General features: G+C 32.5%; 2 protein-coding genes across 3 annotated transcripts; both read right to left on the bottom strand.

Moving 5' to 3' along the window:
• Window positions 1-12,285, bottom strand: LOC107008479 (protein SIEL). 2 transcript variants are annotated; one of them, XM_027915578.1, is made up of 10 exons: window positions 12,110-12,285; window positions 10,729-11,594; window positions 9,201-9,278; window positions 8,379-8,612; window positions 8,071-8,262; window positions 7,472-7,612; window positions 2,930-3,019; window positions 1,697-2,220; window positions 540-1,445; window positions 1-431 (listed from the first exon to the last, which is right to left on the bottom strand). In XM_027915578.1, the coding sequence occupies exons 2-10, from the start codon at window positions 11,365-11,367 to the stop codon at window positions 413-415; spliced, it is 2,823 nt and encodes a 940-aa protein (XP_027771379.1). In that variant the 5' UTR covers window positions 11,368-11,594; window positions 12,110-12,285; the 3' UTR covers window positions 1-412. The 2 variants fall into 2 exon arrangements, with proteins under 2 accessions (XP_027771379.1, XP_015063018.1); XM_015207532.2 differs by having other exon boundaries at window positions 1-1,445; window positions 12,110-12,284.
• Window positions 12,286-12,959: 674 nt separating this feature from the next.
• LOC107008346 (serine/threonine-protein kinase D6PK) lies at window positions 12,960-17,284 on the bottom strand. The gene is made up of 3 exons (XM_015207338.2): window positions 16,915-17,284; window positions 14,994-16,273; window positions 12,960-14,138 (listed from the first exon to the last, which is right to left on the bottom strand). Exons 2-3 carry the CDS (start codon window positions 16,223-16,225, stop codon window positions 13,268-13,270), a joined length of 2,103 nt encoding a protein of 700 aa, XP_015062824.1. The 5' UTR covers window positions 16,226-16,273; window positions 16,915-17,284; the 3' UTR covers window positions 12,960-13,267.
• Window positions 17,285-26,886: the final 9,602 nt, after the last annotated feature.

The following is a 26,886-nucleotide window of genomic DNA, read 5'->3' as shown; positions in this document are numbered from 1 at the left end:
TTGAGATAGGATGGAGTGTAATTTAAGAGTATCAGGCACAAAGCTCACTAGCAAAAGTTCTATTGTACAAATATTGGAGCTGCACAATATAATTTCTTGTTCTTTTTCCTTTACAAACTCATCTCATAATCTATCCATTCTCGAAAAGCTACATATCAGTTTCAACTTCATGTATACACTATACAACATGGGATCCTTCGATAGCTAAAACTCTCAGAACAATGTACTCGATACCGAGATGATCAAAATGAATACCAGTTTAAGCATGTTCAATTTCTTAAGTTCTGCACTTCACTAAATTCCTTGGTAGTGCCTTGCTACTCCTACTCCTGCTCTGCAACCTGCTAAAATGAAGCACTCATCGCTCTACTCGCTTAGAACTCTCGGTTCTATGGGTAGTCCATGGTCATTACTACTTGATAAGGAGAAACCTGTATAAATCCAGCAACTGAGTGTACCAGCATTTGACAATGAGCACCATAATTTAGAAAACTATAGCCGTCTTTGGATCACACTTGATCAAACTGGAACACAATTACCTGACTTGAACGGAAAAATACACTTCTTTTTCTTCACAAAGATGAACAACTTCATGCTTAGGACCTCCATAGCCCCTGAACAACTGATCACTGTCAGATATGCACTCTAGAACAATACAGATCTTCAATGAGAAACAGTTTGCCTTGGGGGTTTGGTAGAAGGGTGCGACAAATGTGAATTTCCTCACTTCATCGTCTCCTTCGATCTCATGCAAATCAAGGAAAACAAACTGAGTTAGACTCGCTTCACAACTCATTTTTATCCACAACCTACTCTCGTTCGAGATGTTATTGAGTTTGATGTCTAAAGATAAACCAACAGGCAGCCCAGAGATGAAAGGAAGAGGATTTTGAAATTCATTGCCTTGACACTGCAGTTCAGCTTCCATATATTTGAGATTCCCTGACGAAACTACCATTCTTGGAGTGAAATGCTCTAGAGACTTCAGAAGGAGATATGGATTGTCCAAGATTGAACAACTAGAGGTGTCAATCTCACTCAATGACTTCTGAACTTCAACCACAAAATTGGATGATTCAGTGGATTCTTCTCCACAAATATGTTCAATACAAGACATGACAGACTGTAACTTCTTTAGAGTATTCGCACAGGCTTCCATATTACAAAGCGTCAGTATACTGTTTGCAATTATTAACTCTAAGATAAGAAAATTGTCCTTTTTGGTTAAACCTATTAACTTATATCTCATGTCCCTCAGGCATCTGTCCAGTTTTTTCAAAGAACACTCCAATTTCCCCCATTTATGGAAGTAAAACTCCTTGGAAAACACCAAGTGATGCCACAAGTGTCCAAGTTGTTCCAAGGCATCTATATATTGCAAAGCAAACACTAACTCACCCCTATGATTGTGATTTGATCTCGTTCCCAATTCTGCCTTCAAACTCCTGCATAAACCATACAGTTGAGTAACATTAGCAACAGATATAGTATTTGATAACTTGACAGGAATATACCTAAAATTTACAACTGACAACAAGCAAGATATGTCTGAAAAGATTTGCCAACCATTGCAGAAGAAGTAAACTATGTCTATAAACTATAATAGGATCCTGCAAGTACTCAAAACAATAAAATGAAAGAAAATAAATAACAGTTGTATTCAAGGGTGGTCATATTGCTACTAGAGAATTGCTACCTCAGTGTGCAAGTTACTTCATTGATCAATCCAAGTTTCAGTGATGGCCAAATGTCTATTACCACCTGAAGGACGATATTCACACAATTTCTATCTTTACAATGCTCAACCTGGAAGTCCAAAAGCGAGCTTTCCGCTTCCTTCAGTTGTAATTTCCTCCAAATGTCGTATTCAGAGATTTCACGTCTTTGTGTCAATTGCACATCACCTTCCTCCAGATGCTCTTCCATTTTATTGTTTTGATGAGGTAACAGACGATGCTCTTCCATTTTAAAAAACTCTGATGCAGAAACAAATGTGAATCTACTGCAACAAGAAAGATAAGCCAAAAATGTTCTCTGGTCAACTATATCTGCGAAACTGTGAGAGACTCTCCCTAATAGTGTGACTGCATAAGAGAACATTCTTGGTGGAATGCTGCAAGTTTGCTGCTTCATTGATACTGGAGCAGAGGTGGCGAGTACTAGATATGAAGCTTTCCTCACATTGTCATAACCCAACTTGCTTCCAGAAGAGGGCTCTATCTGTGCATATATTAGATGGTGACAGAAAAAACTTGTATAAGTGAAATTGACAAAATATAAAGAACAAGAAGATTAACATTGGGCATTTTCAAAATTTCACAACACCAGAAAGAAAGCCTAAATTTTGACTGGAAAAGCTATGCATGACAAAAACATCTAAGCTCTTCGATTTCATTACATGTGCAGTTAAAATGTCTAAGATGCTGGCCTTTAAAATGACCTATTGCACATTTCTCACCACCCAAAATAAGTTGTTCACCTTGACACATGTATTGTGATATGATAGGGTCATGCATGAGACTCCTCCTACCAAAGAACCCTACTTACTTTTCACTTTTGTTAGTTACGTGTATCCTACATAGAAGATATAATGGAGTCAAATTAAATGAAATACTCACAAAGTGAAAGATATGAGCTGACAGCACAGGAAGATCCTATTATATAAAGCTAGCAATGTCGATGTCGATTTTTAGAATCTAAACTGCTAAACTAAACAAATATAAATGCTCATGTTCAACATGATTACTTATTTAAAAGGTCTGGCCAATTTGTTGAAAAGGCTAACATATAGAACTCATAACATCTTAAACCCATAAAGAAGCTCAGCATACTAATAAATGGAAATGTCCATAAAACCATCAAATGGGCTAATGTACTAGATGTTGAAAAAAAGAGGTAATGTACAGGATCTACAGGGATCAGTACTTACCATTTGGGAAGCTTCATTAATCAGTCTGACTAAAAACTCTCCGTGGTTTTGACCAATCATGAATAAAGCAGAAAAAACTTCGGCTTCATCCTGAAAATGATTTTAAAATCTTAGAAAAAACAGCAAATTCATAAAAATAACTAGATAACAATTGTATCCTAGCTTTTCATATAAACTATCTTACTAAAAAATAAAAAGGAAATATCATAAATGAAATCCCCAAATTGGGATTTCAAGAAAAAATCTGCTTATCCTAAAAAAGTTATGCATAAGTATAGAAGAAATGGTGTACATATCCCCTCCAAATAGAACCCTTTTTTCCAAAGAGATACTGGAACTTCGTGAGGGTCCTTGTATTCCCCCAAACCAGTTTCAAGTGATATTATTACCCCATTTCTCAACCAACCCCAACTTTAACAAGGTGTAAATCACATATCAATCAATGATTGATCATATTCCCTTTTATTTATATTTTTTCTTATTTTCCATCTTTTTTTGAAGAAGTAAAGAGTTGCCATTGAAAAAGCATCAGGCAGATGTTATGTGAGCAAGAAGATACAAAAGTTGGTTAGCTCTGCTCCATAAGATAATAAAGTCTAAAATAAAACCAAGGAGCTAACGAAGTCCAAAAAATTGTCAACCACTATTTACAAGGGAACTGAGCACCAACTGGACAAATGAACTTGACATCTAGATTTTACTGACTGAATTGAAGTTGAAATCCCATAAAGCAGCACTTGTGCTTCCTTTCATTCCGTACATAACAAAATTTTTCTGCTAGAATCATTCGCCGGATCTTCTTGATGGATTTCTCAGCTCTCCAAAAAAGACTCAACGTGTGAATGCATCCTTGATAGAATGTAGAGTCACCCACTGTAGACCAGAAATTGAAAGAAGAAAGTTCTAGATATCCGTTGCAAATGAGCAATGTAAAAGCAGATGGTTGACACTCTAAATCATGGAGGCACATATAGCATCTGTAGACTAAGGCAATGTGTCTTCTATTGAGATTGTCCTGGGTTAGAGTTGCTTCACAAAAAGCAATTCAAGTGAAACTGGTGACCTTTGAAGGTGTTATCTTCCAGACATGCTTCCAAGGCCACTCAGAGGATCAACTCAATAGGAGATATTCTTGAAGAAGTCTATATGGTGGCTACTAATATGCATCCATGAACACCACTGGCTGTGGGTTCCAAACTTGGCATCAATTACAGTCCTATAAATTGTTGTATCTTCATGACCATATCTCCATAACAATTTCATTAGCATGCTCTTGTTGTATAGTCTCAAATTTCTGATTCCAATGCCTCCTTGTGCTTTTGGCTTTGTGACCTTGATCCATTTTACCAATGAAAACTTGTGAGTCTGACTATTAACCTCCGATAAGAAACCTTAGTTTGTCTAGCTGCTTCAACACTGAACTAGGCAGTGTACGGTGACATGAAGTATGTGGGGATGCTATCGAGGACATGGTTTTCTTACTATTTGACTTCACCCAAGATAACTTTTCATGTCAATTCCCCTCCTCCTTCTGCTAATCTCTCTCGCTTAACACCATATTATTTCTTCTTCTTTTTTTTTTTGAAATTGATAAGATTGTATTCTTCAGCATTAAAGGCATGTTGGTCACCACCAAAAAGTGTTAGTTACAAGCATCCTATCAAAACTACAATCTCGTCTGTATCTACTATAAGCAACTGTTTACACAAAAAATGTAAGGATACTATGGAATTGGATCTACTTTCAAAACATCTATCATTCCTTTCCTTCCAAACTGACCACCAATGTTGTGAAAGGCGCTCGCTTTTCGCCTTTGGCGATAAGGCGAGGCGAGGCGAGTCATCTTTCGCCTATTTGCCTCGAGGCGAGGATGAAAATGGCGACCTTATGGCACCCTTTGGCGACTTTCTGCGACAAGGCTGGCGCCGCCTTTTTATTTTTTTAATTTTTTAAAGGTCTGATTTATAATTAAAAGCCAAAACTAGGATTTTTTGGGAACATTCCACATTTTCGATTGCCTCCTCTTCTCCTCAGTCGCAAACCCTTCGTGTTTGCCTCCTTTTTGCAAACACCGACTTAGTGACCTTCTTCTTCAACTGACTTCGCGACCATCTTCTTCAACTGACTTCGCGGCTACTGCTCCTTCGCCGCTTCGTGACTGCTGCCATCTATGTTTCTTCTTCTTCTCTTCTAATTCTTCTCTTATTTTTTTCTTCTACTTCACTTCTCTATTTTTACGCACTATTGTGCTCGGTTTTCAGTGTGGTAGGAAACAGGATTGTTCACTCACTCGGTGTTTTGTTCACTATTAGTTTTTAAATTTAAATATTTGTTAATATATGTTATTGCTATTAAGATTTTGGATATTTATATGTGCAATTAAAAATTTTAATTTTGGTATTAATTGGCGCCTTAATTCAAAAGGCGAGTGGCGAGCCTCGTGGCGAGGCAGGCCCTTGTCGCCTTTTGTCGCCTCTTGCCATCCAAAACACTGCTGACCACCACATACACGATGGTATTAACCTCCACCATCTCCTCTGACTCTTGCTGCCTCCTCTCCTTACCCAGCTCTCTATCAACTCTGATGTATGTTCTGGCATTTTCAAATTCAGATTTGAAATGCCAAGGAATAAATTCCAGACTTGCTTGGTAAAGTTACAATGCAAGAAAAGGTGGTTGTTTGTTTCTCCTGTCAAATTGCATAAAAAGCATCTGAGAACCAGTTGTCTACCCTTCTTCTTCTTCTTCCTTATTGTGCACCCACACCATCCCACAACCACCTTCCTTCACCCTTTTCTCCATCACTAAAACATCATAGCCATTCATTTGACCCCAACACTACCAACCGCCACCACTCCTGGCTCCTTCTCCATCATATCTACTCCTCTTCTAAAAAATGAGATGAGTACTCTTCTGTTGAAAGGGTGTTGGCTTTGATTCTTTCAATTTGAAGAAGATATGGGGTACGGCTCCTATAAATTGTAAAATTTTGCGACAATTAGATGTGCTTCTTTAACTTTTAGGGATAGTATTTTGTATCTGAGTACTCTTTAGTATAGTTTTGATGTGTATCGTTCTTGGGATTGAATTTGTAATCAAGGAAATGATTTTACGAAGGGGTGTATTACTTGTGGTGGTTCCTATGGAATCTATTTAAATCAGAGTGAAGGTGAGAGATGGAGGAATGTGGCTATCTCTATTTTGAATGAATTTTAGTATATACATGTGAACTCACAAGAGGGGGTTGTAGTTATGAAGAATGGATGGAGTTGTGGTGGAGATGGTGCCATCGAAAGTGGTGGTGGTGCAGTAAATCCAGATTCATGAAGAAGAAGAAGAAGAAAAAGAAAGAAAACAAATAATACGGAAAAAAGTAAAAAACCACTATAAAGAAATCTTACAAAGTTTAATCGTTTTCTCTTTGTTCCTCCCACTCATTATGTCAAGTGGCCAACTTGGATCACACAAAATTATCTCCATGTTACCTATATGTCACCAACTCAAGTTGGGAGTTAGCCACTGATGTTTGAGTCAAGGTATGAGGTGCGGCCTTTCCCAAGACCCTGCATAAATGTGAGATGCTTCATACACCAGGCAATCTTTTTTTACAGTGTTGGCCTTGGATGAATTTAAACGAGGAAACATGTCAATGAGGAATCATTTGGCCAACCCGTACTTATATGGGATTGAGGCGTGATTGTTGCAACTATATGAAGCGGGCATCTAAAGGGAGAGGTAGTATTTGCAAAAGGTGGAAGAATATCAATAAGCTGTATTCCTGTTTTGACTTCCAAAATTTCATTTATTTGGAAGGTATATAAGAGTAATGTCTGTGAAATGAAGGAAATGATCTGCAATGACTGTTCAAGAAAAAGGAAAAACCTGGGATAACAAGACTATTGTAGTAAAATCATTAAATTTGTAGAGAAGGTCACAGAAGAAAGAGAGGTTCAAGGTTGTATGAAATTGAGTTACCGCTCATGTGTCTTAGATTCAGAATCAGACAAGCTCCATTAAGTCTAGGATCGGCTACCTGCATAGAGACTTAGAGGGGATACAAAATTTGAAGCTTCTGAGTTCACACAACGAACTCAAGTTGATACTACAATAATAATTGTGTTCAGGTCAACTATTCATAGAAACTCAGTATATTTCTAAATATATATATATAGGGTTCAGGCAAAGTTTGTAAGCTATTAGGTTTGCGTGAACCCGTAACCGACCCTCTAGATCCACCCCCCATAGATATTACTTGGGTGCTTCAGCGAGATTCCAAAATGCTGCTCCTAGCAAATGGAAAATCAAAACATGGGCTACCAAAATTTGGAAAATTCTGGCGGGAGTTAATTTAAAGAGTAAATGGGATTCTATTCTTGTTTGAATTCTCAACAAGGAGAGAATCAGAAAGAATAAAATGGGTTGCTATTCCTTTGAGAATTTTGAACTTCATATTGAATGACAATCGCAATTGGCACCCTAACCATGATTTTGGATTTAACTGCTCAGTGAATAGCAATGTGAAACAATCTTTCTGCAACATACCTGAGGATACAATTCCAAATCTCTTATAAGTCCATCAACACACATTTTGAACATACCCAAGCTCGGCAGTTCTGTCAGTTTTAGTACCTTCCTGGCTCTACATCTTATCAAGCTGCAACTGTCTAGTAGAATCCCAAGAAACTGCAAGATAAAAAATAAAAGTTCAAGAGGAAATCTCAGTGGACTTTCCTTTCAAATGAGCAGAAACAAATAGAATCGAACATATTTAGACACTACAATAGTCAATACTTTCCTTATAAGTAGAAGCAAATACAATATAACATATTTCTACACTACAGTAGTCAACATTTTCCTTATTAAGTAGCTATAGCAGTTGAATGAAAAAGAGAAAAGCATCAAATTCCCGGTCTCTGAAGGGGCACAGCAAAATGAAGAAAGGGATACATCAAAACTTAACCAGACTGCGAAGGGAATGATCAAGATGAGAAGAAATTTTAACCAGTTTATCCCAACAACAGTTAATAAGTTGTACCATGTTGGATTAAGCTGGAAAACAAGCGCTACATGCAGCAATATAGCAAGATATGGTCCAGGTGTAAAATTTGAACGAGATAGCAAGATATGAATCAAAGATTTACCATGTGCAGATGTGGTTGTTGAACCTTCAAAAGGCGAAACATTGTCAAATGATGCAAAGTATCTAAAGCTTGCAATTTTACAGCCATTGAATCATCATTAAGTATGCCCATCAACAAGTTCACAACCATATTAGAAAAATCAGCAGAATGGATTGCTAAAGATTGCAAAGCTCCACAAGCAGATACTCTTACCTTCAATTAAACAAAAGGGAGTTATAATGGCATATTCCTTATTGAAAAGTTTCTTAAATTAGAGAAAGAGAAATAATAATTGACTCTCAGAACTTGTCAAACGAAGAAATCGTTACCACATCAAATTCATCCTCCAGTCCATGTAGAAAAGCAAGAACAGCGCTCGCTGCTGGTATCCTGAACAATGTCTCAGAGTACTGGCCAGGAAAATTCATTTCTTTTGTTATAGATGAAGCTTTCTTAGATAGCGTTTGTAAGAGAATATACTCAGAAACAGTTTCAATCTTCCCAAGGGCCTTAAAAGCTTCAACCCTGACCTTGACACTCATATCTCTCACCATTGAACATAGCTGCAAGCATATCATGTAGAATGAAAAAGGTCAGTCAAAAAGATATCTTGCATTATAGTTTATATGGCCATTGCACAAAAACAAAATCAAAACATTATTTTTAACATCTTATTCTAAAACATTTGAAGCATTTACCAGGTATAATTGAAACAAATTCTAAAAATGAGAAGGGAGAGAGAGAGTACACGCTGGCTAATTCAGTTTCAAACAATTATGATTCACGAGATGTTCATGCCAAGACACAGACACCTCATGGCAACATTGTTGTTAAATTAATATGAGAAGTATCTCCAATGGTTTCTTCTGATCTCCCCTCCAGAACCTAATTCAGCAAATGCAAATGCAAATGACTCATTACGAATATTAAGTCTATAAAATTTTGTAGATTGTTCTACAGCAGCTCGATTTGGGTGCCATCTACCTCTACAAACATCAAAATAATCATTAATTTACTTCTTGTTTTCCTTCTTTTCTTCCATGTAGGTAAATACCATATACCCATTTTCAAGTGCAGGAAAGCAAGGGTAAGATATTAACAGAGATGACTTCCATGTGAAACCCAATTAGGCAGATGAGAAGAAGAAAAACCTGCAGAAATAATGCATCAGACCAGTCCCCTTTACTTTCTTGTTTAGATGCCACAATCAACTGCCCGCATGCACTAACCTGGATAAGCAACGGGAGTAAAATGAATGTCATTGACTATAAATGTCCTCTAAGCAGGAAAATCAAAATCTTTGATCTATAATTTTCCTATAGCAGATAAAATTTAATGCAGCATTTTGTACGATTAAGCGTCCACAAAAATGAACCGGTTGGACAGCAACTCTGTGTCCTTAAAACAACTTCAACATTTATTTCAGCAAGAAACCTGTATGGGTTGTTTGGTTGCACTAGAGAGGAGATCTAATCTCCACATGAAATCCAGCATTATTAATGCAATGTTCGATTTGCTACTTTTGTTTTTCTCCGAAATCATACTTGCATAAGTCATGTACGAATCTATATATCTTTTATCCGGCACAGAATATGGAATAGGAATGCAGGTATTTGTAATAGAGATGTATGGATTAAAAAATATTTTAACTTTTATTTTGCCTTAAAACAAAACACATTTAAATTATAAAATATGAAATTGCAATATATCAAATTAAGCCTCCAAAAAAAAGATATGTACATTATATCCTTTGCATTACTAATCACTGCATTGCAATCGCTACATTACTAATCCTTGTATACCCAGTGTCTAAACCAAACAGCCTCTTAGAGCATGAGGAGCTTTTCCCAATTTCTCCAGCCACAGAATAAAAAAGGAAATTCTAATTCAAGAGACAACCGTCTCGCCCCAACCACCCCCCAATACTAAAGGAAGAACCTTACACCAAAAAATCAACCTTCAACGTAAAAAGTTACCAATTTTAAAAAAAAATCAACCTTCAACGTATTAATTGCAGAATATTAAAATAGTATAATTCATACCATTTGCTTACACTATATGCTAACAGGTTTTCATCAGTGCAAAACCCACAAAAATCTTTGGTCAAAGAAATTTTATAAATCAGAGTTAAGTTGTCGAAAACTAACAACTTAACCCTCTCAACTTATTTCTAGCACAAAAGAACCAGTACTTGACAACACTTATTTTTTTCTAGTTCCTAGATACGACCAAAATTCAGAAATGCAACAAAATTAACCCAAGAAGAATATATAGTTAAGTTCCACTGAAAATGGCCAAGAACAATTCATATTCAATCACAAAATAACCTCTTTCTAGTTAAATCCCCATCATACTTTATCAAATATAAAATAGAAAGAAAACAATAGCCTCATCATAACCTAAAGTAATAAGAACAATTACATTTTTTTTATCAGGTTAGTGGCACTTACATACAACTACTGCTACTATTATGCCGCTATCGAAACTTACTTGGTTCTGTCATATAAGTCTTCAATATCCATTTCGCTCCATTTACACATGTTTCATGCCAATAGTAAACAATTTGGATTCTTTAACACTATAGGTTCTCTATACCTTTCCTACTGACATACAAATAATACATACATTTCAAGTGGTAACATGTAAACATAGGACTTATTTAGCACTTGGAAATCTTACCGCATGAACTGCAGAACATCGTACCAAGTCCTCAGAATCAAACAGAAGCTCAACAGCTCGAAAATAGCAACCTTTTATGAGATTTTCATCTTCCACAATAATGCACTCACACAAATCAGCTAATCCACTCAAAGCAACATTTCGAATACACGGATAGGGGTCCTTTGTAAATCCTAGCAGAACCGTAAGCAAAACCGACGGCCGTATGTCAAATTTACTCACATTTAAAAGTAACCAATGACGAACAGAAACACAAGGACGAAAAACAAGAGAGAGGAATGTTGATTCATCATTAACGTTACTATCTGAGATGGAGAGACATGTGAGGGCATCAACAAGTAATCTTGTGGAGGTTGAAGGGAGGAGAGAGAATTCACGGATGGCAGAGATGAGGTTATGGTGGAGATGTGGACAGCGATGTAAAAGAAGAGAAAAGAGGCGGAGAATGTGATGGTGGATAAAACGATGCGAATTAGACTTAGGATTCGGGTATTTCAGAGAGGTGATTAAGACTTTGGCAATGGATGAAAGTGTGGAGTCAGAGTTGGAAGGGTTAGAGATGAGAGAGAGAGCTTGTAAGATAGCTTGAGGATTGTTGTTATTGTTGGTCTCCAAATTACTCCGAAGAAGGTGTTCCATAGGCCAATGGGCGGTGATCCGTCGCCAGCGAGGCTCCTTTTCATTGACTAGCAACTCCAAGTTATAGATTGGAAAGAGGAAAAGAAGAAGAAAAGGTAAAGATTAAAATAACAGGGGCCAAAAAATGAAACGAAGTTTTTAAAAAATAATGAAAGTTCTTGCCAATGATCAACCAATATTCTTTAGTAAGGTCTTCACCGGTTTCTACCCTTGTTCATTTGCTTTACCTACAATACCATCAAAATATCATTATCTATCAGATTTGATTACATAACATTTAAATAGAAAAAATAAGTTATATCGGTAGTGCTTAAACTAGAGTTTGGTTTGATCAAGTTAATACTAATTCAAGCTAAAAGATAAGAATAGAGTTAGTGATTAACTAAGCAAAGAAAATACATTTCCTTCTTAATATTTCAAACTCAGTTAGCAAATTACCGGATAGTTCTAAATACTTCTACATCAATAAGACAGACAATTTCTTCATACTTCAGTTCAGATGCATATAGAACTAACAATTAGCTATTCAATATTCACTCCAAAAGCTTAAATCGTCCTTCCTCAAAGCAGTAAGATAGGATTGTGCCAGCTCTTTGTGATTTCAAACACAAATATTATAATCTTACATAAATGTTAACGATTCTCTAAATAAAACTGAAGACAAATACTTCCCTCTCTCACTCAATAAACGCAAGAAAGAGAAAATTGAAAGCACCATATTTTTAAAAGAAGAGAACATTACCAGAGAAGGGAAAAGGAAGGAGCAGCGAACAGATTCCAACGACAGCCCGTTGGTTCAGTTGGAAAGAAAGCCCACGCCGGATAGTTCGCCGGAGGGTTTGGTGGTCGATGCCGTCGGAAGTTTTAGGGTACAGTGTTAATTTGGGGATTAATTGTAAGAAAAATTATATATTACTTTATGTACTGAATAGTTGTTTAAATTTGTACATACATGTAATAATTGGGCGGGCGTTTAAATTATAAAAATTAATTTTTATACGTAATTAAAAAAAATAATCAAAAAGACTTTTAATTTTTGGTACGTGGGTGAGAATAATAAAATTTGAAATAAACTTTATTTCATATTTAGTTTGGGGTATTAACTAATTTTGAAACAGTTTATCTCATTATTTATATTAAAATGACGGGATTAATATCCCATATAAAAAGTGGATTAAATATATTCACAGAGTACTTCAAGTCATAAAATATTTTTATTTATCCCATCCCACATACCAAATAACCCCTAAGAATTTTAGGCAAATTGAAGTAGATAAACTTGATCAGACGATCTTCCGAATATAACCTCTCTACCGAGATAAGGATAAGATTTGTATATAATTTGTCTTTTTCAATCTACACCTGATATAATTGTTGTCGTAGTTATTGGTTATTGCTATTATAAAAAACTACACGTTATACCGATGAACATAATCATTGCAATAAAAAACTACACGTTATACCGATGAACATAATCATTGCAATAGATATGTCTATGAGATCGTTCAATAGAGTGCTTATACCGATGAACATAATCGTAGCAATAGATATATCTATGAGATCGTTCTGTAGAGTGCATCATGCATTATCTGTTGTGTATTATTAGTATCTTATTTGGAAGAACTAAATATAACGAGACTCGCGTAAATAAGTACAGAGGGAGTATTATATATCCAAATGCTTCTTCATTATAGTCTTTGGCTAGCTCCTAATACATGGAAATAACAAGGCATTTTGTTCCACCTTTCTCACACAACCCACTGGCCAGTGAGTTTTTCCCAGTTCTTGTGTATTGCAGTTCATCAATTGAACAAATGATAATAACTAGAAGAAAGCAGTGCTGACTGCTGAAGGATCAACTAATGTTATATTACTGATACAAGAATCCTATTTCCTAAAACTAAAAGAACTCAAAGTCAAGATATTTACCCCCAGACTTTGCATCTGCCCCTACCACTCTTTTACTGGTATTGCCAACCCCAACAGGGTTCACTTGCCCGTACTTCGCAGGGTAGTCCGGCTCCACGGGTCTTGGCACTTCTGGTGGTGTACTGCAACGTATTAGAGCCCAATTAACACCTTCAAAGAAAGGATGCTGCTTGATCTCAGTTGCTCCTCGTTTCACCCCAAGCCGGTTTTGAGGCTCTTTAACAAGCAAGCCACGTATCAGATCACGGCTGGCATAACTGGTTGCAGGAGAATCTGGAAATTTAAGTTGTTGGCCAACTACATTGAAAAGAGTTGCCCTGTTTCCTGATCCCTTGAAAGGGGTCTTTCCATAGAGTAGTTCATGAAGGAAAATACCAAATGTCCACCAGTCAACTGCACTGCCATGGCCTTCTCCCTTGATAATCTCGGGGGCCAAATATTCATGAGTACCAACAAATGACATTGACCGTGCTGAAGTAGGTTCCGCAACTAGCTCAGGCATTGAATTAGCTTGAAACCCAGAATCAGCTCGAGGCTTAGGTGTTTTTTTCTTGCTCTTTTGCGGAAATAAACGGGGAAGGAAGCATGCTGGTTGCATGCATACAGTTGTGGGCTCAATACAGGCTGGCTGCACACAAAATGCAGCTCCTCGTTTAGAAGGATCATCAGATGAGGTCCTTATGAGCGTAGGTGAAACTGCACATCTTAAGGAGAGGTCAAAATCTGAAAGCATAATGTGGCCATCGTCACGCACAAGAACATTTTCAGGTTTTAAATCCCTGTACACTACACCAAGCATATGTAGATATTCAAGTGCCAATAGAACTTCTGCTGCATAAAACCTGTGGCAGAAACCGGGGGGTTAGTTAAAGTTTGATTAAAGAACTCAAAATTTAAACATAAATGCAAGGGTAAAAATTCTGAATTCTTTTTAGTGCCAATGTAGAAACTAAAGCTCTATAATCCTCACACCAGAGTGAACTCGAATAATCTCTTTTTTGGGGAGATCAAAATGAAGTTTATTCAGCTTTTGAATACAAATCTCAAGTAACATGAACTAGAGGTGATAATGATAAAGGATATAATCTAATGACACATACTTTGATGTCAAACTAGGCAAGCTCTAACATTCTCACACAGATTTGAAGAAAAAAACAGGCAGGGACACAACAGGGACAAAATTTATACCTAGTACAGAAAAGACGGTGAACAAACTGAGCTCTTTGGAAGCTTAAATCACTGCTTCAACATAACTTTTCTTATAAAACATAGTTCAAGGATTTTATCAGATATTCAGCATTCTCTATTTGCCAGTAAGAGAAAATTGGAAACAATCTTTTTGTTTTTTTGGATAAGTGAAAAGGGGAGACATTCATTGTGGCAAAAATCATCTCCTTCCACCAATACACCCTCTATCCGCCAACACCAACCCACTCAAGAAAAAGAGGAAAGGGAAAAGAAATAGTCCTTTGTAAGCCAGTAAAGGTGCATTTAGTGGCAGATAAAGAATTTCACTTAGGAAAGAGAGAGTTAATACCATATAAGGATTAAGGAATGTCAAAGTGACCAGAGGTTTATTGTGCTTATGTTAGGACTACATGTGAAAGCCTTTTATAAGAAGGATTATCTACCTGTGTTCTTTTTTTTGCTTAATATATACCTGTTGTATATTCTAGATAAGGATAACAATTCCATACCTTGCAGCATATTCTGAAAAATGCTTCCCAGGTTGTCGCTGTCGTAGAGTATGCAGATCTCCTCCAGGACAATATTCCATGACCAAACATGAGAAGCGATCGGTCTCAAAATGAGTGTACAATGTTGGCAAGAATGGATGGTCTAATAACTGTAGGATTTCTCTTTCTGTCTGAGCACGGGTCAATTTCTTCCTGCTTGCAAGTGATGCCTTATCCATCACTTTCATTGCAAAATAGCAGCGAGTCCCGCTAAGCTCAGAAAGATAAACACTTCCAATGTCTCCACAACCAAGTCTTTTGAGTAACTTAAAGTGGCTCATGCCTAATATACCATCACGTGCCCGAATTGCGAGAATAGCCTTCCATCTAGGATCATTTCCTTTGTGAGGCTTATTGGCACTGCCAGTGATGTTACTCCAATTACTATCATCACTAAGTCCACTACTGTCACTTGCTCTGCTAAGGCTAGTTTTACCACTTTCGAGTGAATCCCCTCGAATGCTCCCTTTCGTGCTCTCATAGTTTCTGTCCACACTAAGCATGCCATCACTCATAAGCCCATCACTCCTGTACGTGCTTGTGCAACTGTTGACAATACTCATAGATCTCACAACACCAGTACTATCAATACTACTAAGTGGACTTACATTTCCGCTTGGAGGCAGCGATGCATCCCAAATACATTCTTTCTCTTCAGAATCAGGAGGCAGACTGGTTTCTGTGTTTTGAGAAGGACGAGGAACTGTAAATGGAGAGGAGATTACACCTAGATCATTTGGCTCTTCAACCAAGCTCTCTGCCGGTGAAAGAAGGGATGGGCTTGGTTTCACATTTGGCATCCGGATTGAAAGATCGTCCAAGAAAGGACCCTTCAAAGATATGTTTTTCACCAGACATTTCCCATCTGCTTTCTTTTGACCAATTGGTACATACACTGGTCTCATTAGGTCTGTATCAACAGGTTCCGGAGGATGACTCGCCCCATGAAATGATGTAGAGCCACTATCTTCAAGTGAATCATCACTACGCTTGATTGTACCGGCATCGACCATCAGGTCTTCTTCCTCCTGATAGGAGGTCTTTCCTTTCCATGTTTGTATTGGAATAGCCAAGTCGAAATCTCGAAAGCCTCTAATACCAACCTCCTTCTTGGAGGTTGAGAAAGTATGTGCCACCTTAGCCCCTATAGGAAACTGCCTAGTTGATTCTCTAACTTCAGGTATCCTTTCCATCTCCAAATACTATATGTATCATCACAAGTACATCCCCAGAAGAAAACTCTGCAGAAACGCAAAAAATCAGTACCGCCTCCCCACACTTTACTATACCACTAATCAAATATACTAAGACCATTTTGATGACAAGTATGCAAACACATCAAAGAATCTAACGTCTCATTAAACAGTCACTATAACAAAAGGTTATTTTTCACCAACACAATCTCAATTAGTCACTATAAAATCTTCACATATGGCAAGTAACAAAGGCATTTTATAAAGAGACATGCATGATGTCATACAAAAACACCCAATTAGGCAAATATTATTTTTACAATCACCTCAACATTCCATAATTTCCACAAGTTCCATTAATAACAGTATGAAATAACCCTCAACAAGCTCTGAATATAAAACCTTAAATCTCAAAGTGAGTGACAATCAACTTCTAAGAACCCCCCCCCCCACTCACACCCCCATCACATTTCACTGTTTTTTTAAACACTCACCAACATGGAAATATACAAGCAAGAACCATGGGCAGATCTAGCTTCAGCTATGGGTGATAAAGAATTCAACGTGGCCACTACTGGGAATTTTTTTTGCACAAAAATGCTAAGAATAACAGACAGAATAAAAACCCAAAAAAAAAAACGACACCCACATTACAGAACAACAAACAAATCAAGAAAGCAGAATTTTACCGGTTAAACAAGAGATCTGAAAAAAATCTTCAGCTGGGTCGTTTTCTTTACTCTCTCAAGTCCTTGGAATGCCAAAAAAAATAAAACTTAACTAGAGCTCCAGCTACACACTTCTTCTCTTCTTTAACACAGTGGACAACACAGTGATTTCTGCGGCAGAGAATTGATTGATTATTACTAAATGCTGAAGCTATTAGCTCCTATAGCTGAATAGAAAAAACGATTTCTAGCAGTACTAGGTGGTGCTGGAGGAGGAGGATTATGGGTGATTTTGCCTTTAGCTTGTGTTGTTGTATTTGTGTAGGCTTTAGTCATGTGTTCACTGTACTATATCATATGAATACTGGTGGTATACAATAAAGTGAAAGTGTCATTCTCTGTTTTTTATTTTAGTTTTTTGGTCCTGTTTTGTTTATTTTAATTAAAATAAGGAAAAAGAGGCAGAGAAAATGAATTCGCCAAACTTAACCCGAGGTTTCGAATTTGAATTCTATATGAAATCATGTTGGAAGTTTCACTCTGTTATGAATCATGCAATATGCAATTTAAATTTAATCAAAATTTTAATATATGCTTCAAACATTATAAAAAAAGTGAACTTGTAGCCTGTGGGTTGTTATCCATGATTGAACTTTTTTCGCTCTATTGATATAGGAAAAAAAAGATTAAAACATACTTAAAAATGTAATTTAATCTGATTTTAATACCTAAAAAGGTGAATGGGTGAACCAATAAGAATAATGTTTTTTTTATACTTAACTACTCTTTCCCGCCCCTCTTAATTAGTTGAGTTTGTTAATTTAAGCATCTCCATAGTTAGTTAATACTCCCTCATTCTATCTTATTGTTTCAATTTATTAAATATAATTTTACTTTAAATTAAAAAAAATTAAACTTATTTTATTTTCTATTAAATACTATTTATTTTCAACATTTTATCTTTAATATTTTTTAAAAAAACTCATATCCAAAAAAAAAATTTAAAAAAACTATTTGGCTATTTCAAATAATAATTGGGAGAGTACATATTTGTTTCTTGTTTTATTTTGAGAAAAATAAATTTAAAAAAATTCAAAATAGGTGGTGGCAGGAAGAAAAGTTGCAAAACTACAACGACGGCCAGAATGAGAACTGATGGCGTGATAAAAAGGTAGAAACTAGAAAAAGCGGATCGTTTCGTTTCAAAATTAATGTCATTTTCATATAATTCAAGATGAAAATTAATATATATTTTTAATTACGCTTATATATTTATAAACGTAAATTTTTGTTAAGATGATATGAAAGAATATTTACTTGTTGATGGTCGGAATGTGGCCCACTCCCATATATGTTCCTTCTTTAGAGTACACGTCTTTTCAAAGGAGGAAGAAAAAATTGAAAGAAGTGGGAAAATGTGAAAGCAAATAAGTCATTCTTTCTATTCTATGTCATGTCCATTTCTCCATCCTTTTCAACTATAAATACATATTTTAATTCCCCATTAATAACATTACAATGGACCAATGCAAATTGCACTATATATGCTTTTTATTTTAGTATGTTTAATCATTTTAGTGTTTATTTATGTGGTAGTATTTGATTGGATAACAAATTTAAGAATGAAAGAGAAATAATTGAAATTCATAATATAAATGAAATTTTAAAGTGAAATTGTTATTTCTTTTGTTTCAATTTGTTAGTCAAGTTTTAATTGATCTGGAGTTTAAGAAATATAAAGAAGAATTTGAATCTTCACAAGTGAATTCTTATGTATGTCATGTGAAAAATTAAAATTAAAAAATTGTAAAATAAAAATGAAACATTATTTTTTAAATAGGTCGAAGAAAAGGGCAAAATAAATAAATTGAAATATGAGAAATAGTAAATTTATAGAAGAAAAAAAGAGTACCTCTTTTTCCAATGTATTAATTAATCTAGTGGCATTTGAAAAGGTTAAAATTATTTCTTTGCATCAATTTCTTAATATTACCTTTTTTATATTATGTCATATAAAAAGTATCGAAAAATCTTTTTCGTCAGAAAAAATTGGTCAAAGTGGTATTTTTTTATGTTATTATTATCTTTTTTATATTTTTATATTTTTAACTTTAACACTTTTTAATTAAATATAAAAAAAATATTTTATTTTAAAATAAAAAAAATATTACAAGTTCTTAAATTTCTTACTATTTAGCCTTATCCAAAAATATTCATGATACTTTTATGTTTATTTAAACTAAAGATATTTTGACTTTCATGCTACGCATTGACTATTGGTGTGTATTGAAAACCTAAACGTAGTAACTATATATTAGCTTATAGTAAAAGTAAAGATAATTTGACTTTTGAATTGAAACAATTTTTCTCCCAAAAATGTAACTACAAGTGGTGAGAAATTAAACACCTAAAAATGTACTAGTAAGATATAGCCTAACGTTTAACAATTTTTATTTTTAGAATAAGGGCAAGTTCGATTGAAAAATAAGTTATTAAGAGATTAATTATTTTACAATAATTATCTTTTTATTTTTATTTTATGTTTTAAAATGAAATAAAAATAATTTTAAAATCGTAAATTATTTTACTATTAAATTCAACTAATAAAAATTTGTTTATTTTTTTAAAGTAAAATTTAAAATTAATTAATGTTTATTTATCGTATTAAAAAAAATAACAAAAAAAAAGAAATTTTAGGATAGCATCCGCCCTAATTAAAGAAACATGGGACCCTATTGATAACAACACTATTCTAATCTAATGACTCTATAGTCTCACCACTATATAGTTCCCATGTGGTTCTTAATTAAAACACGATTTGATGAGTAATCTCAATCGATTAGTTGTTTATTTTATTCTCAAAGTAATTAATATATGAACTGAAATATAAATATATATATATATATATATATATATATATTGATTTTTTTATGAGTTGACGTTTTATTTCAATTTCCTTTTTATGTTGTTTGATTAAGTATATTAATTTTTTTAATTTATTTAAATATGTGATTTTGCTCCTTTATAAGCGGACAAATATTAAATAATTAATAGAATTTGTGTTTAAAAATATAGAAAGAAAGACCCAAATTGATTTTTATAAAGTCTCATCTTTTTATGTATGAACTATGTTGTGCACTTACCACAAGTCTTCAAAGGGTAGTTGTGGATATGTCGTCGATCATTACTAGTAATAAATAACGGATTCAAATTGAGAAGAATCGTAATAGAGTGATAAATATATTTTTATTTTTGATCAAATATTTTATGTTTGAGTCTTTTGAGTTGCTTCAAATGTGAATTTTTCACTGTAAATTCAAATTTAGGTGAACTCTAATATTATGACTTGTTTTGTCATAGATTTCTCAAGTAAAATTTGGGGGGGAATTTTGCAAATAGTATTTGTCCATATAATTTATCATAATTTGACAAATAATTCAAATTTTCAAATACTAGAAAAAATCAACATTTGGGTCAAATCTCATTATTTGAGAAATTTTAAAAATTCAAATTTCAGACCGAATATTTATTTCTTACAAAAACATTCTCTGTAGTATTTGTTTGTGTTATATTACATAATTTTTTACGTAAACATCAAAACAGTGATTAATATTCAGTGAATATGAAAGTGATGATATGGTTGTTGATGAAAATGACGAACAATCAACTTAGTATAATAAAGTCAGGATGTATATTGTATGGAATGACGTTTGTTGCACTCACTCCAAACTACCACATTACTCCAATGTCATAGATGTACGCTATTTGTTATTTGTTGCAACGAAGATCTAATTGACTTGTTGCAGAAGTCATGTATCTTATTACGTCCACATTTCTATCTTGCTATGTCATACAAACCTATAGTTAACTTTGATAGTTTATAAAACTTATAAATATAAATTATATTTATAAAAAAAATATATTTCACAAATATTATGACCAAACACATAGTGAAATATTTCACCAAAATTTACACTCAAATAATATATGGCAAAAAGTATTTAAAAAAATTTATGGTCAAATGCTAATTTAATATCGCACACACATAAGGTATAAATGAAATGACTCCCTCAATGTATTTTTTCTTGTCATATTTCATTTTAGAGCTAAATTAAATTATAATATAATTCAATATTTAAGTATCAATAATTATACAAAAATATATTTTAATATATTAATTAAAAGGGAGTTGAATAATAACAACAAATAAAGTGAAAAGGAAAAGAGTGACACAGAAGAAAAAGACTTATGAGCATGCATGCCCAATCACTATCTTTATTTGGTGACAAAAATAGTCTGTCATTTATATTCTCTGCTCCCTCAACTATTCTTTTTCTTATGCTTATTTGGTTACACGTTACATTTGGATATTAGTAATTTTGATTTAAATTTTATATTTATATATATAAAAAAATTAATATAATTAAATTAGTTATAAACATTCAAAGTATATAGGGGTACTGAACCACAATAGTGATTATAAGCTTATTCGATAATTTTAATTTTTAACTCAAATTTAAGTTAAGTGTGTAGAGCCATAACTTAACACTATATTCGTGTTAAAAGAATTTTAATACATAGATATCCAAGTAAGGGTGGAGTAATGGTAGTGATTCGACAGAAATTATTAATTTTAGCTTACTTTCGTGTATATATATACAATTTATTAAAATTTAGAATTTATAATTATGATATAAAATTTATAAATTGAATTGATATTCTGCCTTTTGTTTCAATTTGTTTTCTGTTTGAAATATCATGTCGTTGTGAGGTAGTAGTTAATACTTCAGTATCATGACTTACGAGTTAAAATTTTTACTAATTTGTTTAGTTATATAGATTTTTTTTTTATTCCCCTATTACCTATATGGAAAAGAAAGAAAAAAAAGTTTTACGTGTTTAAAAATGTAGGAAATATAAATTGAAGAAAAGGATCATTTTGAAGCGTGTAATCAATTTTTTAAAGAGATATAAACAAATTCCTTCATGATACAACAAAACTCTTTATTTAAATTCAAGAGAGACTTTATATTCATAGAAACTTGAGGAATTAATTTTCATAAGAGTCATGAATAAATGATTTTTCATAACCGTCATATTCTTTCATAAACAAATGTATCTGTTCAATATAAAATCTTCGTATATTATAAAATATCTATCACTATATATACATACATCTTATGTTTTTCGAATTTCACTAGTAAAATTACGGTGAAAATATTATTGTGACTGTTGCATTGCGTTTTAATTAGCTAGGGTGTTTTTTGTTTGAATTTTATGTTTGCATTAAAATATAGCTACATATTGAATAATTTTGGAAAGAAATAATTAAAATAAATTAATAGTCACTAGTTGCCATTGCTTAACCCCCCCCCCCCCAAAAAAAAAAAAAAAGAACCATAACACTTGTCTAATCCAGTATTAAATTAGAATTAAGCGTAAAGAAAAAAAATTGTACAATCATCGCGCATATTTCGCATAAATCTATGCATCGGGTCAAATTTATTCGCATCGGGCGTTTATATCAAGTCGATATATACACGTCATATGTTTAAATTTGTAGTTTATTTTATTTTATTAAATTACGTAATAATAAAAATTACATTAAATTAGTGTAAACACCCAGTGCAAATAAATTTTTGTTGATATTACAGCTCCTTCATCAATCATCATAGATTTCAATGGACAAATGCATAGAAGATGAAAGAGTATTTTAGTAAGTTTCACATATTTTTAATTTGTTAAAATCGAAAAATTAAAAAAATATATTTTCTTAAACTTTATATTAAGTAATTAAAATCAGAAAAACAAATTGGAACAGGGATTATTTAATTTTCTTGAACACAATTACCATGGATTGATTATTATTAAATATTTTTGCAAGCTACACATGTGACGTGTATGTTTCAGTCAAAGAATTAAGTGTAGTTTAACATTCTTAATTAGGTCAATTATTAGTTTCAATTAGCAGAGCTAGTATAATATCATAATGCTTAATTAATTTCCAATTTTCAGAGGCTATAATTTATTTTTAATGTTTATGTGCTTTTCATAGGCAGGATGATATTAATTAATATTTTATTTTACTAGTGCCTAGCTACTTTGACTACACTGTTAATCACATGTGAGTTGCTAATTACACAACATTCTTCAAAATAAACAACTAAAAAGGTGATTACTGAAAAATTAAAAGATAATGCTATATTTGTTTTTCTTATAGTTTTACCTAATTTTGGACTTACATGGCAAGAGAAATTTATGGACATTATAAACAAATAATTATTCCATTTGTGATACTTAAAGTATAGTTTGGTGGGCATATTATTTGCTTGTACAGTAAGCCAATAAACTAAGATAATGTTAGTGCAAATAAATACTAATAATTTAAAATTAACAAAAAGAAGACCATTTTGTTTGGTTATATTAATTCATTACCCTACTTATGAGAAAATGACAAAAAAATTGTCTCTTTGGGATTACCGCTATTTTAAAGTAATCTCTTAAATATATTTTATGAGCAATTTTAATTTTTGGAATCGTTGAAAGTGAATATTTAATTTGTTTCAATCAACTTAACAAAATTTGTATATTAGATTCGAAAAAATTATCAAAGTAATTTATTTATTAAAAAGTAACTTAAACGCTTCCATTAATTTCTAGGAATCAGATAACACAAAAAAAATTCATTATATAAGTATCAATATTAACAGAAATTGCACCTCTAAGCTACACATAATAGATAAAAATTACACCTCTAAATTCATAAACTAAAATATTTCTTTCTTCAATTTCTCGTCAAATTTAAGATACATAGTTCTTAATATATTTGATGGAGACGAAATTATACACTTTTTAGCTAATTTAAAAGACCAGGATTATTTTTCCAAAAAACATTTATAAGAGATTATATTGAATCTATCTTACATATAAGATACCATTTTGTTATTTCTCACTCAATATCTCCAAACTATATTGAAAATATATGCGTCACAAATTTATACTATGTTACTATTTTAACAAAATCATGATAGATATCTTGTAAAATCAATTAACGTACGTAGATATCAATTTAAATATCACGATCATTAAAAAATAATATTATATTAGGATAAAGCAAGAAGTTATAGGATCCTCCACTCAAAACTCACAATTGTCCCTATTATTGACTGGTCAAAAAGAGGTACATACTGGAATCACAGTGAATTTGAAATCATCCTCAAATATGTACCTTGTGGGACATTATATTATAAAGTGTTGTGCCATTTTATTTTTGTTTTTCTACAAGTGTTGTCTCATTTAACTTGTCCAAATTGGCACACTCACAAAAGGGGTTTTAAATCATATAGTCAAAAAATATATTGAATTAGTGAACACAATTAAACACTGCAAAATTATTCACTAATTACAGTGTGATATATATTGTGTTGAATATATTATTGTTCCTTTTATTGGTGGTTGATAGGTATTGGTCCGATTCATCTATGTCAGTTCGAATTTGGCGGGTCGTTCGTTCGTGTGGAGAATCTCTCTCGTTACTCAGGGAGAGTGTGATTTTCTATATTTCAATTTACAGTATTTAATTTTTCTTTCTGTTTGTTACATTTTATGTTCGATTAAGTATCTATCGTATAAATTAAAACGAAAAGTATATTTTAAAATTAAAAGTCCATAAATAATTTCTTCATCATTATTGTTTTAGTAAAAATAGAAAAAAAAGGAATATCTAAATTAAATAAGCATATCATGAAGTGGCAATAAGTTGGTCCTTCACCAATCCCATAAAAGCTGAAACTTATAGTGATTATAATGATTAGTCTCAATATATAATTGTTTTTTGAGTAACAATTTTCAAACAATATACTATAGTTAGATATTCCCACAATAAGCTTAAAAAAGAAGTGTTTGATTTTATTAAATCATTTCTTTTTGTTGTTGTGGGGTAATCCCATTCCACCTTGCTTTTTGAAAAGAAGCAAACATTGAGTTTGAAAGTTTTGAGTATTGTTTGTATTGGAATTAGGAAAAGGGAAAAAAATAAAGTTAGGGTTGTTATTCAAAGGTAGAGATGATTCCTTTCTCACTTGGGTTTTTGGTCCACATGACCTAAAGAAAAAATAATAATTAAACTTTATTATAATTTTATAATATAATATAATTCTCCTGTTCCTTGCTTGTATTAGTTGTTAATCTTGCACTAACTAAGGAGCATTTCATTTACCTAAAAATAAATAAAAATTATCCTAGGTAAAAGATTGGTTGTGAAGAATGTTGAGCCAAAATGGACAATATTTGTGTGAATTTGAATAGTGTTAAATATAAAAAATACCCTTATTATTTATATGAAATATATAAATATTACATAGTTGATAGTAAACAAACCATTTAATGAAGTCTTGAGCCATTATTCTGCAAATTAAAATGGAAATATAATTTTCTACTTCTAATTCCACCTCTTTAAGTAAAAACATGTAATCTCTCTGGCAGTGTTTAATGATTTTGTACAGTTGAAGTACACACATTTTTCTGAAAAAATTATGCAAATAGCACTATATTATGTACTATATCTACCGTTTGAGCAAATTATAATCTGTAGCTATAGTTTTCATTTGTATAATTCGCTCGATCTGTATAATTCGTCTGGCTTATTTATATAAATCTAGAATATGTATAATTCGATTTCTGATTGTATAAATCCAGAATTTTATACATGCATGCTTTACCCTAATTATTTGTATATGATTTATGATAAACTCATAATAAATTATCCTATTTACATATTGACAAGAGAAATATACAAACACAATTCTGAAAATTTTCTGAAGGTATAAATACATAATATATTACATATATACTTACCCTATTTGTATATTTGCAAACGAAATATAAAAACCTCAGCATCCATAGCAAACATAACTATAGCTAATATAACTATAAAATCTTTTATATCGATTATATTTGTTTTTTCTGAATTTTTCTCAATTTTTTTAAAAATACTTGTAATTTAGTTTGAAATAACTGAGAAAAATACTTATTGCCTAATTGAATAAGTGGGACCAAGCCCAACAATTCTAGGCCCAAATAAATACAGGTCCTCAATCCAAAGGGTCCACTTTGGGATGGAAGCCCATAAGGAATTATTGTGATTTGAAATTAGTTTGGACCAAAGACAAATCGAATTTCAAATTTCCAACTGCCTTGAAAAAGAGAGACAGTTGCACGATCTTTATTTTGAATCCTTTAAATGAGTTGATCTTTAATTTTTACTTTTAAAAATCAAACTTGTGCTACATTTTTGAAGAGCGAAACATAACTTGTAAATATTATTACGTAAAATGTTTACTTATATCCCGCCGTAAAAAGGTAATTATCTAAAAAAAAAAAATGAAATTTTAAAGACTATAACAAATTATAAGAGAATTGTAAATGATATATATATATATATATATATATATATATATATATATATATATATATCTGTGTGTGTGTGTGTGTGTGTGATGAAGTATCCCAAGTGATATGGAAAACCTACATTTCCTTTTCTATTTTTAAAAATATTTTTCTTGCTATTTTGACTAATTTAGATTACTATAATCAATTAATTATATTAATTATATGATACACAGATAGGCAATACTCGTGACTTGTGAGTATTGACATATACATGCTTTAATTAAGATAAAAATATTTCATAATTTTTAATGAATTTTGAATACAATTTAATAATATTACTCTTCAAGAGTTTTTCAACAATCAAAGCTTAAGGATAGTTTTGTAATTAGATTTTAAAAAAATACAACTAAAACTTAATTACTTTCTTATTGATTCATAATTGTACATTGAACACTTAATATGAAACAAAATAATTGATTCAGTTTACTTTGCATTGACAGAGAAATCAATAAAATCATATTGGTTATTTTATGAGAGATTTTATCAAAAATATATTAACCAGAATTATTTATGATGATCATAAAAGTTTAATATATATATATA

The sequence above is a fragment of the Solanum pennellii genome, chromosome 1 (genome assembly GCF_001406875.1).
Source record: "Solanum pennellii chromosome 1, SPENNV200".
Lineage (NCBI taxonomy): Eukaryota > Viridiplantae > Streptophyta > Magnoliopsida > Solanales > Solanaceae > Solanum > Solanum pennellii.
Note: the sequence above shows the minus strand (reverse complement) of the source record. Positions and strands in the feature narration are given on the sequence as shown.

Bases quoted from the DNA above. Each gene is read 5' to 3' on its own strand.
- LOC107008479 (XM_027915578.1), bottom strand. From the start codon at position 11,367: ATGGAACACCTTCTTCGGAGTAATTTGGAGACCAACAATAACAACAAT. The intron at 2,221-2,929 runs GTAAGTACTGAT...ATATATGCACAG, and splicing joins TTAATGAAGCTTCCCAAATG to ATAGAGCCCTCTTCTGGAAG. The intron at 1,446-1,696 runs GTAGCAATTCTC...TGGTTTATGCAG, and splicing joins GAAGTAACTTGCACACTGAG to GAGTTTGAAGGCAGAATTGG.
- LOC107008346 (XM_015207338.2), bottom strand. From the start codon at position 16,225: ATGGAAAGGATACCTGAAGTTAGAGAATCAACTAGGCAGTTTCCTATA. The intron at 14,139-14,993 runs GTATGGAATTGT...TTTCTGCCACAG, and splicing joins TTTTCAGAATATGCTGCAAG to GTTTTATGCAGCAGAAGTTC.